At 39.2% G+C, this 16,464-nt stretch overlaps 1 protein-coding gene across 4 annotated transcripts in view; it reads right to left on the reverse strand.

Annotated features, from left to right (window-relative positions):
* Nucleotides 1–2,569: 2,569 nt before the first annotated feature.
* The window catches only part of ngfb (nerve growth factor b (beta polypeptide)), a 28,483-nt gene continuing 14,588 nt past the window's right edge, over nucleotides 2,570–16,464 (reverse strand). For 2 of the 4 annotated variants that reach the window (XM_082532850.1, XM_082532851.1), the window contains exons 2-3: nucleotides 8,087–8,223; nucleotides 2,570–3,869 (exon numbers count right to left, since the gene is read on the reverse strand). In XM_082532850.1, coding sequence (XP_082388976.1) covers nucleotides 3,250–3,858 — 609 coding nt within the window. In that variant the 5' untranslated portion in view covers nucleotides 3,859–3,869; nucleotides 8,087–8,223 and the 3' untranslated portion in view covers nucleotides 2,570–3,249. The other 2 variants (XM_082532852.1, XM_082532853.1) reach the window with 2 other exon arrangements.

The raw sequence follows: 16,464 nt of genomic DNA on the forward strand, positions 1-16,464 counted from the left end.
GGGTGTAATTTTTTACTGAATGGTTTTTTTTATTTTATTTCATACATTTTAGTTACACATACACAGTATTTTTCCATTTCATTTCAGCCATATTGACTCTTCTCCACTTGCCACAGGACAGCAGCTTGGGGACTCCCGTCAATTTCGCGTTGCTCAATAAAATGAAATAAACATGTTCAAAACAAAGAAGCGCTACTTTTTCCGAGGGCTTCGCATGGGCCCTGAACTAAACACGAGGCATGCGCATGGACATGCACACTGACGTCTGGCATGTGGTAACGTAAGGCTTTTTATAACGCGATTATAAAAACAAACAAACAACTATTTTCTTAGAAACCATGGAAAAACGATCTATAACAAAATCAAATTAATATTTGTCATTGTTCATTTAAGTGAGCATCAGTGCTGCTTTTAGTTTGTGGAGGTAGTGTATGAAACGTGGGGAACTAGCTACAATTTATTGCCTGAGCGGAGTCTAATATCTGTCAAATCCAACATGTTAGGAGTCACGTTTTTATTTGTGAAAGTATTATTTTTAGGAAAAATTTCATGTTTCCGTCTTGACCTCTAGGGGGAAGTGTTGCATTCTTTTTAGCAGCTGAGCCCTGTTGCTTTATCTTAAAACTCAAGGTTTCCAGGAATACAACCTCATCTGGTTTTTGTTTGCATTTCTACATTAGTTCCATGTTCGCTCAATCATATCAGACACCTCAAATACCCGATGGGACACAAAATTAGGCTGCAAGCCTACAAAAATCCCAATCGATACTGCCTGGAGAATAATTTTGTGTTCGCTGAGAGCACTGAAATATCACTGGAAAGGTATTGTATTATCAATCATTTTTGCCCTGTGTTTGTCTTTTCAGTTTTGTTTCATATGCACTGTAGAATGATAGCAAGAGAAAAACACAAAGCAAAGCCAAAAAAAAAAAAAGAATGGCGGTAAAACGAAGCCATATGGGAATTCTCTTTTTTTCACTTCTGTCAGGGCTTTCCTTTTTGCTGAAGGAAGCAGCAAGCTTCCCAGAACACTACAGAAAGCACACAGTGCATGTTTGTAAATGTTTAATAAATAACAATATCAACAACAACATTTATTAAAAAAACACTTTTGGTTTTATCAGGCCTGGGTCAAATTGTATTTGCAAAGTTGTGGATTGATTTAGTCTTCTTCAGTAAATGGGCTGCATGACAGTATAATGACTGGCAGAAAAGAAGCTTGACTGTGTTGTTGTGCCAAAAGTCCTAGAGGCTGCTACTCTGTCATAAGCTGAGCTGCAGTTTAAGGTTAAGGCAGGTTTAAGCCTGTGCTTTCTGGAACCAAATCACATGGTCTTTTAAACCCAAGGTCTGTGTCTGTAAAAGCTGCAGCTTTAAAATGTTCCTGTGATTTAGTCTAAACCCAGCAGGCATTAACTAAACAGCAGTGAATGAAACCTTCTGCAATTACCGAATAGCTGTCCAACATAATAAAAAATCAACGTATAAGTAAAGGACATATTTCTACTTTTAATATCTTCAAGTGTCAAACTAATGTCATAGCGCAGTTACATTAGAGGAGTTTGGGTTGGGAGATCTGTTCATAACAGCTATATATAAACTACTGCAGCATTACAAGTTCAGTTCAGGCCTTAAGCACTAAGATAGCAATTTCATCTGCATCAAAATAAAAGAGAATTATATGAGCAATATTTGTATTTATCAAAAGCGATACTAGACTACAAATGATCAGACACACACAGCATATTGTTTTAGAGGTATTTCTAAATTCTTTGTTGAGCAGTTAGTAATCAAGGAAAGTCAGACAGCTGAAACCAGTTTCCTTAATTACCATTTTCAGAGTCTGAATGACATATGGATGTTTGGAGCAGATCTTATAATCATCATTCATCATGTAAAGGTGCCATTTAGCTGTGGTTCTGCTGCATTTTAGGTCTGTATTTGTAGATGTGGTATAAGTGATAATTTGAAAGTAAAGTATAAAAGCAAAAGATCATCCGCTTGTACCTGTATGCTCTGCCTTAACGCAATGAACCAGAATTAATCTTTCATGCTTTCTTATACACTATAATGTTCTCCATTTGAATTGCACTGCATCAGCAAATTTACCTCCCATCTGCAGTTTGGTTTGGTCTTTGTTTCCATTTCCTGTCATTATGGCATCCTGGCATTTGATTGTTGCTCCTGGATGATAAATATTTATTATGCCTCCTATTTACCTTTGTAAATGTATGGAGCTAAAAAGTTTCCATAGAGTAAGAGGGGGGAAATGCTATTGAGGCCATGTTTTATTACACTAAGCTACTACTTTTTCCTAATGTTTTAATTAGTTTGTTTCCATGTTTAGTTTATTTTTGTGGACTATTTAGGTGTATAGTCAGGTAGTATGCACATCAGACCTCCCTTCTCGCTGTTTTCTCCTTTGGAAAATTTATGCACTTATGAGATGACTTTTTCGGGACTATGCAACGCTTGGAAAATGATGCTACAAAAATTCAATAAATTCACTCATTTGGAGCATGGCGTTGCCACTTTTACATTACTGGTTGGATACACCAAACACAAGAAGTGTATAATAAGAATATAATTTTATAATCTGGAGAATTTTTACACCAACAAATTAATTCCAAGCCTTTGGCATTTAAAAGATGCACATGTTTGTGCTTGAAACATCAGATACAGCAATGCTGAAAACAGAGAGGAAATGGTTGGAATGAGCCACAGAGGAAACAGTTGTGCACTTAGTATAGCAAACATAACCCATGAATGTATGCAATATGTGTATATGTACATAAAAATATTTCCTGTCTGTATTTTAGAATATTTTTCAGTGTAATGCTTAAAAGTTATGATAAATCCAGAGCACGCACACTTGTCAAACTGAGCACGTAGCTGCGTATTGAATTTCCATAAGCTGAGTCTGATATAAACCACAACTAAAATAGATACCGGCACAGCTACACCCCCTGTAGCGTGGTACTTCAAACAGTTAAAAAAAAAAAAAAACCCAAAGCAAACAACCAAAACACAAAACCAGCTGCAGATACTCTTTGACCCAGGTCTGGTGTATATACATGCAGTCTTGATACTTTGACATATACTAATAATTTACTTTGTGCAGAGGTTGAGAAGTTTTTGGTGATAAATTATGTGAAAAAAAAAAAAAAAGTCACTTCTGCCTGCCTGTTTGCTTGTCTGTGTATGTAATGCATTTGGGTTTGTGAATCTGTGTGCGCGTGTCGTAAGTCTTCATTGCCGCCAGGACTTGCGGCTGAGCACGCACACACAGGCCACGTTAATGCGTATGTGTCTCCACGCCACCAGGTTCTGGAATGAAGTCAGCGCTCGCACAAAAGTGTGCGAATTAGTACAGTAGGAGTTCCAGTGTCTCGCATCAATTCCTAAACAGCCTGAGCTGCCTGATCGAGGGCTATGACATGTCGTCTCGAAGAAGTACTGCTTCATGTTGACATTGTTGATTTTCACGTCTGGGAGGACTGTCACCTCTCTGCCTAAGGTGTCCGTGGCTTTGGTCTTGTTGACCACCCAGACACTAATACTCTCACATACTGAGTACATCCCGCGGTGTTGAGGCTGCCCTGCTTGCCTTCGGGTCCTTCTGCCAGCACTCTGTGACCCCGATGGCTCTGCATCAGGGGGCTGAGAGCTAAAAAGCACTCTGGGTGAGAGGTAGTGGCGCTTGGTGAAGAGTTTGGGATCAACAACCGGGATAGAGTCTGGGTTGTCACTTGGAGTGTTTTCCTGTGCCGCTGTGGTGGTGGTGTACAAGTCCCCTCTGGTTGCGGCCACAGCCTGGGCACTTAAGAAGAGGAACAGGACCAGCATGGACGACCTCATGGGCACACGACCTGAGGGTGTCAATAAGAACGGAAAACACATAGATGTTACAGCGGATATGAAACATTACATATGAAACATAGAGCTTCTTCAGCAGACATGTAGTAACATCAACATTAATATGTATAGGATGCTTCCAAGTGATATTCCCTTTCTTTTGTTTTCTTTTCGGTATCCAGTAACTCCTGAGGGAACTAGGTGGTTCTTTAGCAGTTAACGCGTTTTTGTTGTGCTCACCATACGTATTATATCACTGTTTATGGGCTTCCTGAAGCCGTGACAGGTGGAGGTTTGAAAACGAAAACAATGAAAAATGCTATAATGTTCTTTAGAGTTGTGGGGAGGTGTAGAATGTAATTGATCACCAATTATTTTGTATTGTATGCAATTAACATGTATAATTTTGCAGTTTTAAAATTATGTGAATGTTCTTTTGCTTACCTAGATAAAAATAGTGAATTTTAATTTTTTTTTTTTTTTTAACAATGTAGTATTAATCTCCACATGCACTTATTCAATCCTCAACATGTTGAACTGTGAGATTCCCTTTATGTACGTGCATGCTGGAGCTCTTGTTTAAAGCAGAAGAAACCCCAAACATCTTTCCTGACATTAAGTTTGATGACTTACCGTTAACAGTTTTTACATGCACTATTTATTAAAAGTCTGTGTTTGGCATTGCTAAGGGTGGAGTCTGCAAATCCTGATTAGGCAGCTGCTGCCAAGGCTGCAGAGTCCTTGAGCTGATTTATACATGTAAACAGAAAGCAGTACAATGTTTCATATCTAATTTAGCAATAATATAAAAAAAATTACTAACTCAATTACATCCACAAGATGACAGTGAACTCTCTTAACAATCTGTGGCTGCCTGAAGACATTCTCTGGAGTTACTTCATGTGTACACCATTTATTGTCCCAGTGATCACTGCAGCAGGCTATGGCTATGAGTCACGCACACTGTTGTATTCCCTCTCTTTTATTTCACACAGGATGTGATAGATTTTTTAAATTGATAACATGTGAATTGTGGATATTAAGCAATGGTGAGTAAGGATAGCCCAGGAATTTCCTATCCATGAAGGTCTTAGAGATTTTTATTCTTAATTCTGAGCTATTTAAGACCACTACAACACTCGTATTTTCTTGTATTTTTCCTAGTGATAGCAGTGCACTTTAGTGGCTGCGGCAGTTATGAAGTGAGAAAGTCAGATGATGTGGTGCACAGAGCTGAATTAATGACGGTTAAGGTTGAGTTGCAGGAATGGGTGAATGGGTCAATAAAATGCCAGACTTTAATATAGAAGACTGTTGTTTGTTTACTGCAGTTCATTTCCTTGGTCAAACCCTCATTCAGTGTCTCCTAAAAGCAGTGTTTTCCAACCATTCTTATGGCACATAGGTGTGCCGTGAGAAATGATCAGGTGTGCTGTGGAAGATTATTTGGTTTCACCTGACTGGTACACCAAGCGACCGGTGTGAGTAACGGGAAGAACAATTATATTCTCTTCCACCAGAGGACAGTACAACTTCTTGCTCCAATTTAATGGGTTACCAACTGACTTTATAACCGAAGAAGACGAATAAAAAATTACTTAGTCATGTTGCAAGTGAGATAACTCAGCATGGAGTTGCAAAAGGTAAATATTTGAAAAGAAAAAGTAGTCAGTCTGACCTGGGTCCTGGAGAAAATTCCAACCCAGATGAAGGTGCTAGTGTGAGTAGTGGTCAGAATAAAGCAAAAAAGGTATACTGGGAGGAGACTCAAATCCAGCCTCTGGGAGTCACAAGCTACCAGGTCCAGTGATCAATGAGGATAGAGGAAACCTTTATGGATACTTGTGATTAAGACTAAGAAAATAAGAGGAAATTCCTGCACCATCCTTACTAAATTATCATTTTGTTTGGTGATGTGCCGTGTGATTTTTCTAATGTGAAATATGTGTGTGGGAAACACTGTTCTAGAGTATGACCACTCAACAACCTGGTTTTATTTTTGTAAACCTGATACTCTTCTTTCAAGGTTTGTGAGCTGAAATGAAACTTAACTGACGTGAAAAATACTTGCTTTATTTGCCCCTTTCAGTAAGACTAATCCGTGGATACGGGTTATTTGACTTGGGTTGAAGGACTAGTTGGAGAGATTATAAGTCCCATATTTTGTACTGTCTGCTTCTTTAATTCCCAAGAGATCACCACAGTGGATAGATACACGTTTATTTGGGACAGACTTTGTGCCGGATGCTCTTCCTGACATTTCTATTTGTGTGGACTTGGGACTAGCATTAGCTTGTGACTCCCAGAGGCTGGATTTGTGTCTCCTCCTGCAGGTTTTACATATCACCCTGGGTCAACACACCTGAATCAAATGATTAGTTCGTTACCAGGCCTTTAGGACATGTTGAAGAGGTAATTTAGTCATTTAAATCAGCTGTGTTGCATCAAGGACACATTTAAAACCTGCAGGACACCGGCCCTCGAGGCCTGGAATTGCCCACCCCTGATCTAAATTGTCCAAAAAAATGTACACAGTACTGTTTATTAAAAAAAGGAAAACTAGACAGAAACAGTGCTGAATTAAATGGTGGAAAATTAAAGAATAACATACCCAAAAAAACAAAATTACCCATCAGAGTAGGCGTGACACATAGGGAAATATATAATTGACATTATTGTGACGTGTTTGATGTCATTTTCTTTTCATCGTGTCATGACTCACCACAAAACACAGAACAGAACATCTGTGCTTAATGGCTTTTTTAAGTTGACAGGCTGTGTCCTTCATTTAATACAACAGGAATCACAGGCATGTCAACACCTGTGATAGCTACAATAGCAGGCTCTGTTGGGCAGGCTTATTATATGCTGTGTTTGCCTCAGGTAGCAGGGTGAGCACTTGTGGATTAAAATTGTTGGCAAAACAAATCAAAAGAAAAACTATAGCCTGTGCAACAATACATAATGTGAGCTAGAACTAAAATATTATAGGTTTTTAAGGTCTGTCTAGTTCAAGTTATTGATACCTGGTGCAACATTTTGACATGACAAAATCATTACTGCATCATTGTTGGAAATAAACAGACAAAGGCAGTGAAGATATGCCACACCTCTTTTTTCTTTTCTTTTCTGCCTTTAAGTGCCAATTTAGATTACTTTAGGGGACAGAGGAAGATCACTTTATAGCATAGCATAGCAAACATCACACAGACTAAATTAGCAAGGAAAAAGCTTAAGATGAGAACAATATCTTCCCAGGAGCAGCATTGCTTATAGTAACAAGAAAAGTGAAAGACCAGCAACAATGCGGTGTCTATGTTCTCTTTTAAATTCAAAATTATACAGACATGTCAGGGCTAATTTGACATTCGTAAACACATTAATGGCTCAAATGTACCCAATGTGTGACATGGCTTATTGGCACATTGAAATTGAGCAGAGTCAATTTTTTGTAATGTTTCAGATTTTTGGAAGTGGGGGAATAACACAGGAAAATAAGTGCTGATAAGCTTAAAAAAGAAATTTCAGAGCTGAGTGAAACAAACAAAGAAACCGCCACTGGTGCACCAGTATTGTAAAATGCCTAATCTAATACCTCCAGATGATTTTGTATTTAACCCCATTCATATCTTCTATTTTTTATACTTTGGTTATTGTCTAATATTAAAATGTGTTTAATATTATAATATGTACGTGTGGCACATATGCACACAAAAAAAGAAAAAACAGAAATGGGACAAACTTTTGACAGCACTATAAACCTACAGGTCTAGAAGTAGCAGCTGTTGCTACCACACAAACCGTAATTAAAATAATCTAAAAACCATAATCTCTCTTTGACATCTGGCTACATATTTTCCAGCTTTTTCTGCACATCAACGTTTAAATGAAAATGTAAACACTGGCTTTACTGGTCTCCATATTTACTTCTGTGCAAGAGCAAATGTGAGTGACGCCTTTGTTATTGTTTTTCGGCACATGCAGGTCAGTTCAGGACAGTGACCAGTTTACACTGGAATCTGATATTAGCAGCACTGAATGGATAATGTGAAAAAAACAAAAAACAAACAAACACTGAGGATGCAGTGTGAACACAGCCATGCTGAATAAGCACAGTGTTGCTAGCTTTACATATGTATTATCTACAACAGACATCTACAACAAAACAAGACAAACACATGAAAAAAACTGATCTGTTTCGAGACTTGTTTGCATTTACACATATATATACCTTTTCAGTGTATGCACGTGAACTGTACCACCTTTGTGGCTCCTAGAGGATGTGATTAGAGTTCTGTGTGTTATGGGCACCTCCTGCCATGAGGCCTGGCTGTGGCTGCCATCCAGCACACCTCTGCCTCTTCAATCCTGTTGACAGACAAGTGGAGAAATTGTCTTAGCCAGCTCGTAAACCCACTGTAAACACATTCTTTACAAGACAAATAAGGGAAGAGAACATTAATGTGTTTTCCCCTCTCACCACATCGTTACATACTGAAACATATTGAAATCAAGAAGCAGACCTCCATCATGTACATTATTCTAGGGGGTGGAAATGGCGTGTTAGTTTAACGTTAACACAATAACATTTGTCTGAATTCTTGGACACATGAGCTTTGACAGATTTTCTAGACTTAAACAGTCTTGTACCTTCAGACAGATAGCCTCAAACATTTAAACTTGAATGAATATTTACGAGTAAGTCAGAACCAGATCACTATGGAATTTGGTATTTTGTACAGTATATGAGTGCATAACAGAATATTTAGACACTCTAAGCCATTGTGATAAATCAAAACATCAGTTTTACTGTCTTGTCTCGCTCTATTTTATCACTGCATTTTATTATTGATTTGATTTGGTACAGACAGCCGCAATTCATTTTTGTGCAGTGATGAAAGGCATTTGAGCTTGATCATCCATCACACTAACCAGACGCAGAACATTTGTTCCTGTTGCCATATTACTGTACTCGTGGGTTCTAATATTAAACCTGCCAAGGAGAAAATATTTAAGAGCTCATTCCAGAAAACACTGTGTCCCGAAACTTAATTGTAAACGTGTTTTCATTTTAAGCTATGCCTTTAAATCATGGTTGAGCAAGTTAAAAACAATAAGATATGGCACGTGTGCAAAATGACAGAAATGTAAGCAGCTTATATAAACAGAAGTAAATGGGTTGTTAATCAAAATTACTGTGGCGTGCTCCTGTGCAGAATCTGCAGCAGCACAGGAACTGTTCAGCATCTCAAAAGAGCTTTTCTCCACCTGTCAATTCAACTTGTGACCCTGTAACAGCAGCATGAGCTCTTTTAGAAACAGGAAGCTCACTAAAACTAGACAATAAAGTTATAAAATTCTGTTTTGGTAATGTCAGAATTTGACATAAACAACATGAAAACATAAATACCCTCCCAATGAAGACAACATTGACTTCATTGTCATACCAACAATAGATAACAGTAAATAACATTTCTATTCATGGAAATTAACTTTTGATATATGAAATCTCCTGCAGTTTGAGGTTTTCTCCTTCAGAAAAGAAGTTTTAAAAACAGCAAATTAAGTTAGCTAAAATTTGGTTTTAAACAATCTAACAAAAATCCAGATACAGGGAGTGCAGAATTATTAGGCAAGTTGTATTTTTGAGGAATAATTTTATTATTGAACAACAACCATGTTCTCAATGAACCCAAAAAACTCATTAATATCAAAGCTGAATGTTTTTGGAAGTAGTTTTTAGTTTTAGCTATTTTAGGGGGATATCTGTGTGTGCGCAGGTGACTATTACTGTGCATAATTATTAGGCAACTTAACAAAAAACAAATATATACCCATTTCAATTATTTATTTTTACCAGTGAAACCAATATAACATCTCCACATTCACAAATATACATTTCTGACATTCCAAAACAAAACAAAAACAAATCAGCGACCAATATAGCCACCTTTCTTTGCAAGGACACTCAAAAGCCTGCCATCCATGGATTCTGTCAGTGTTTTGATCTGTTCACCATCAACATTGCGTGCAGCAGCAACCACAGCCTCCCAGACACTGTTCAGAGAGGTGTACTGTTTTCCCTCCTTGTAAATCTCACATTTGATGATGGACCACAGGTTCTCAATGGGGTTCAGATCAGGTGAACAAGGAGGCCATGTCATTAGTTTTTCTTCTTTTATACCCTTTCTTGCCAGCCACGCTGTGGAGTACTTGGACGCGTGTGATGGAGCATTGTCCTGCATGAAAATCATGTTTTTCTTGAAGGATGCAGACTTCTTCCTGTACCACTGCTTGAAGAAGGTGTCTTCCAGAAACTGGCAGTAGGACTGGGAGTTGAGCTTGACTCCATCCTCATCCCGAAAAGGCCCCACAAGCTCATCTTTGATGATACCAGCCCAAACCAGTACTCCACCTCCACCTTGCTGGCGTCTGAGTCGGACTGGAGCTCTCTGCCTTTTACCAATCCAGCCACGGGCCCATCCATCTGGCCCATCAAGACTCACTCTCATTTCATCAGTCCATAAAACCTTAGAAAAATCAGTCTTGAGATATTTCTTGGCCCAGTCTTGACGTTTCAGCTTGTGTGTCTTGTTCAGTGGTGGTCGTCTTTCAGCCTTTCTTACCTTGGCCATGTCTCTGAGTATTGCACACCTTGTGCTTTTGGGCACTCCAGTGATGTTGCAGCTCTGAAATATGACCAAACTGGTGGCAAGTGGCATCTTGGCAGCTGCACGCTTGACTTTTCTCAGTTCATGGGCAGTTATTTTGCGCCTTGGTTTTTCCACACGCTTCTTGCGACCCTGTTGACTATTTTGAATGAAACGCTTGATTGTTCGATGATCACGCTTCAGAAGCTTTGCAATTTTGAGACTGCTGCATCCCTCTGCAAGATATCTCACTGTTTTTGACTTTTCTGAGCCTGTCAAGTCCTTCTTTTGACCCATTTTACCAAAGGAAAGGACGTTGCCTAATAATTATGCACACCTGATATAGGGTGTCGATGTCATTAGACCACACCCCTTCTCATTACAGAGATGCGCATCACCTAATATGCTTAATTGGTAGTAGGCTTTCGAGCCTATACAGCTTGGAGTAAGACAACATGCATGGAGAGGATGATGTGGACAAAACACTCATTTGCCTAATAATTCTGCACTCCCTGTAGAAGCAAAAGGTCTGTTTAATTCACAATTTTTCTTCTATTGTCAGTAATTCCCTGAAAACATAATATTGGACTTTGGCTTCCAAAGGATACATTGGTCAGTTTCTAAAAGGTCTATATGTGCAGTAGACGGCTGCTATGAATTTTAACAATAGTACCTACTCTTGTGTTGAATTGGATAAACTTTTCAAAGTTTCAAGCTACTTAACAATACTATATAAGAGTAGTATATAAATGTATATCCATGTAAAAGCGAAAACTATAAATCAACCAGTCCTTTGTTCAAGTAGGGCTGGGCCATATCATGCCGTTCACGGTAATGCCGGTATAATGTTAGGTAATGATAAGAAAATTAAATATCGTGATAGAATATGGGTAAAATGCACATGCGCAGTGCCTTTGTTTTCATACATACATGGCAGAAAAAGCATGGTGGTGACACAGAATGAGAAGGGCAAACGCGGATCGTTGAATGAAACGGATGAACCAGAATTGGTTTGTAAAAATGTGCAACTTCAGTGGTGTGGAACTGGTTTGGCTTTCATCTGTCAGATACACACCAAAGCACAATTTTTGGTAGAGCACGCATATTGCCCTGCCCTATGTCCAAGTGCAAACAGGGTTGAGAAGTTTGGTTAGTTTTACTTAAAGCTGGGCTTGACAGCAATGGACATTTAATGTGATAGGTGTCAAATTACTCTGAGCTCTAAATGTGCCTAGGGGATTTTGAGGTGAATGGTACACTGAGCATATACAACATCATGCCATGACTTAGAGTTGGATGTCTCAAGACCGGTCTCGAGACCATTTTTACGTGGTCTTGGTCTTGTCTTGGTCTCAGATCGCTCAGTCTTGTCTTGGTCTCGCTGTCTCTATCTTGCTGTCTCAGATCGACATAGTGGTTGGGAGATTTGGAGTCAACAAAATCCATGACACACAACGTAACATTCGATAATGTGTCATGCGCAAAAGCATCAGCTCTAAGAGCCGTGCTTAGAGAGTGCTTTGTAGTGAATCAGAAGAGTCGACTCCCATTGAGCGAGAGCCGGCTCCTCACTTAATTTCCTTTCGCTGCTCAGCTCTCACACAGTGGCTCAGCTATGCTCCAATCCCTCCCGATTGTAGCCAATCACATGCGAGGATATAGGATAATATCATTATGTGAAAAACAGAGAGGGTGAGAGACGCGACAGTCAAGTGGAGCGTGCGTCTGTCCTCTCAGTAAGTGAGTGAGACAGTAGACAGCGGTGAGGAGGGCTGTGAGTGCATTGCAAAAACATTAATATGCCTGACACCCGTAAATGAAGCAGCATCTGGCTGCAGTTTAAAGACTTTTTTGTCTTGGTCTCGGTCTTAGTCTCGTCTCGACGTTGTCTTGGTCTTGACTCGGTCTGTATTGGTCTTGATACCCTCTGGTCTTGGTATTGTCTTGGTTTAGGCGGTCTTGACTACAAGTCTGCCATGACTTGAATAAAATAAGTGTAAATCTTTAATGAACTTGTGATCATAGGAGCAACTTGCTTTGCCCAAAGGCCCCTTTTCAAGATGACAGGAGGCTGGGGGCCAGCTAATAAAGAAATGCCCATTCATTTTCTTAACCTTTTATCCAGTTCAGAATTACAGGTGATTTAAGCAACAAGGAGAGCACGCCCTGGATGGGTCGTCAGTCTTTCACAAGTCTAATGCACAAACACGGGCAACTGCACACTCTCACATTTACACTTACAGCCAGTTAAGAATAATCAAATAACCTAACATCATGTCCTTGGACTGTTTGAGTTTTTTTCTTGTACCTACACAGTAAAGGGAAAAGACACAAACAGGCAGATTTGAACCCACTGCCTTTTAGCTGTGAAGCATCGGTGCTAATGAGTTGCTGCTATGCTATGCTATGGAGAAAACACCTTTCATTCTGAAAGGGGAAAACTAACTTGCCTAATAAGTCTCATGGACCCTTTAGTCATTTATCAGGGAAAATTAATGTGTCAGACAAAGTGAAAATAATTGGGATGCTTGAGATATTTGCTTAATATGCAGATTAAAATACATGGTTATTGAAATGCTGTTTGTGATTGAATTTAAATTTTAATGTGGTGTGACAATGTTAAGGCACTTTTGAATTCAAGTTGCAAGATAATTGCAAGATAATTATGTTATTCCTTTATGGCTCAGCGTCTTTTTATATGATGTTTAAAATATTATTCTAGAAATATTATTATTTTTAAGTATTTTCTTTTTTTAAATTACATTCCACAACTGCAGATGCATATTACATGCAAATGCTTTGGTTATTAAAAAATAATACAGTAATTATTAACTGATAATGAATTAATGAATTAAAAATTATAATTTATGTATTAAAATACATAAATGATTGGCTTATGCTGCGTTTAATGAGTGAATAAAGGTCGTTGTTTCAGCAGATTTTTGTGAAAATGGCAAAATGTAATTGTGCTTAACAATAATGGATTCGTGTTAATGTCAATTCTGTTTAACAGTGTAGTTGAGCATATCCAAAAAGATTGTGATCATTTTAACAGAAAACAAATGTGAATTATTTTGAGGATCTGAATTTGGGTCAGTGACACACAAATTTACAGCTACTGACCTGTTAAAAAATAACATGCAGCCAGATGTGAAAAGTGAACGTGACATCCGTTCAAGTTACTAGGTGGGCTATAAATATGCATCTGACACAACTGTACACATTAGTGTGCGCTGGGGCATTGCACATCGCTCTACTTATTGAGACTTGAAGCAGATGGGTAACAGCGGCACATGGCTATACGGGAAAGATGTGGATTTGTGTTGACTCATCACTGCCTGATGACTGAGTGGAATAAAATTGCCCCGTCTGTTTGATGTTAACACAGTGAAGAAAATGGTATTTCTTGGCACACTTTACCGTTGAATAAACTAGACGCTTTCAATTGGATAATGTGCTCTGTTACATTGGCTTTAATTTGACTGGAGCCTCCTGGAAAAGCCTGAATACTTCCCAGACCATAGCCGATGAAATACCACAGGAATGATCAGGATGTTTGTATCATCAGTAAAACACTCACTGAGTCTGCATGAGCATGATCCCAAAATGGTATGGCCTTTCTCATTTCTCATCATCTCCTCTTCACTCTGTCCTGTGGCGGTGAAGCAGAAATTGATCTCGGCTGAAGGATATTTTAATTCCTGAAATGCATCAGGAGGAGCTATGAGTAAAGTTAAACAGGTGTGTCCTTATTTTGGAAGTTTTGCCATCCGTGCCATATAAAAGAGAAATAGCTGAAACATAAATCATGAAGGGAGGATAACTCCACTTTTATGTTTGTGTTTTGATGTTAGTAAAGATGATGATTTTTGCCTCTCTAGTCTTCTTTGTTTTATTGTATAACATTTTATGACTTTATAACTGAAAAAGCTCTAAATAAATCTTACTTACACTCCATATTTTAAGTAGCAGGGACTAAGTGAGTGAAAGAGGCACAGAACGAATTCATGATATAAAAACTGAGAAAACAAATGAGCAAACTATCTGTCCTTTCCAATTTTGTTTAGGGCAAAATTGAAGGAAATGGCAATCAAAAAATGTATAAATTGTAATGATTTATTTTTCCAGATTTTGGGAGACTAAGTAAATTTAGTCATTAAAATTTAAACTTAACCTAATTTTAAATTTGGGACAATAGTAGAATAAGTTTAAAATTTAAGCTTCATCTAAGTTTACATTTTAAATGCATTGAAATTTTTTTAATGCTTCTTATAAGTAGTGTTCATATGTATTACCCTATCTGGTCTCATATGTATTTTTGCTGCTCTAACAGTTAATAAGGTTGGGATCAATAAAAGTTCATTGATTGTACTATAACTTTTATAGGACTATAAATTATGCCTAAGCAATTAAGATAAAATGGATGAGTTATTGATGGTCTCGTGGACCATCGAAAACCTTCATAGTGATTCATGCTCCCTGCTTCTATAAAACCATATTATAGTTCAGTAATCCAACATCTCCCAATTTTTATATTTGAGAACAGCCAAGTGATCAAATTAAACTTTAAAATCAGAATTTTACTGTCTTTAATGATCAGTATAATAATGACCATGCGCTATTGATATTCAGACTTGCGGGGGTTTTTTTTTTTCAGTTATTAAAACCACCGCTGTACTGACCATTGTTTATGTAACATACATTATTTTATTAGGTACATCTGTTCAACTGTTCTTACCGCAACATCTAATGAGCCAATCAAACTGAGCATCAAAATGGGGAAGAAAGATGGTTTAAGTGACTTTAAACATAGTATGGTTGCTGGTGCCAGACAGGCTGGTTTGAGTTTCTCAGAAACTGCTGAGCTGCTGAAATTTTCCCACATAACCGTCTCTAGGGTTTACAGAGACTGGTCCTAAAAAGAGAAAGTATCCAGTGTGTGGCTGTTCTCTGGCAGAAAATGCCTTGTTGATGTCAGATGTCAAAGGAGCATGGCCAGACTGTTTCAAGCTGATATGAACAGAGCAGTATCTCAAATAACCAGTCGTTATAACTGAGGTATTCAGAGGAACATCTCTTGCACCAATGAACCTTGAAACAGATGGGCTACACCACCAGAGGACCACACTGGGTGTAACTCCCGGCAGCTGAGAGCAGGAAACTGAGTCCTGATTTCTACTGCTTTTAAAGCTAGGGTTAAATTAGGCATAAACAACATGAAAGCATGGATCCATCCTGCATTTTATCAGCAGTTCATGGTGTCGGTTGTGATTCACTGCATACTTCTACCCCACAGTGACCACAGTGTACCACTGTATCTTGTGATGGTTGCTTCTAACAGTATAACATGTCACAAAGCTGATTTCTTTACTATGACAGAGTTTACTGACTGAGTTTACAAATGGCTTCCACAGTCAGATTTTAATCAGATGGAATACAGTTGCCCCTGGGATCCCAGGGGCTATGTTGTCTGGGGGCTTTTGCCCCCTGGTAGGGTCTCCCATGGCAAATTGGCCCTGGGTGAGGGACCAGACAAAGAGCGATTCATAAGACCCTTATGAAAAGGACATCGAGGGAACAGTTTACCCTGCCCGGGATAGGGTTACCGGGGCCCCGCCCTGGAGCCAGGCCCGGGGAGGGTGCCCGAGGGCGAGCGTCTGGTGGCCGGGCCTTAGTCCATGGGGCCCGGCCGGGCACAGCCCGAAGAGGAGACATGGGCCCATCCTCCCGCAGGCCCACCACCCGCAGGAGGCGCCATAGGGGTTGGGTGCATTGTGTGCCGGGTGGCGGCCAGGAGCGGAGGCCCTGGCGGACTGACCCCCGGCTGCCAAGACTGGCAATAGGGACATGGAATGTCACCTCTCTGGTGGGGAAGGAGCCGGAGTTAGTGCGTGAGGTTGAGAGGTACCGGCTAGATATAGTCGGGCTCACCTCTACACATGGCTTGGGCTCTGGAACC

The sequence above is a fragment of the Aulonocara stuartgranti genome (assembly GCF_965226115.1).
Source record: "Aulonocara stuartgranti genome assembly, chromosome: 5".
NCBI lineage: Eukaryota > Metazoa > Chordata > Actinopteri > Cichliformes > Cichlidae > Aulonocara > Aulonocara stuartgranti.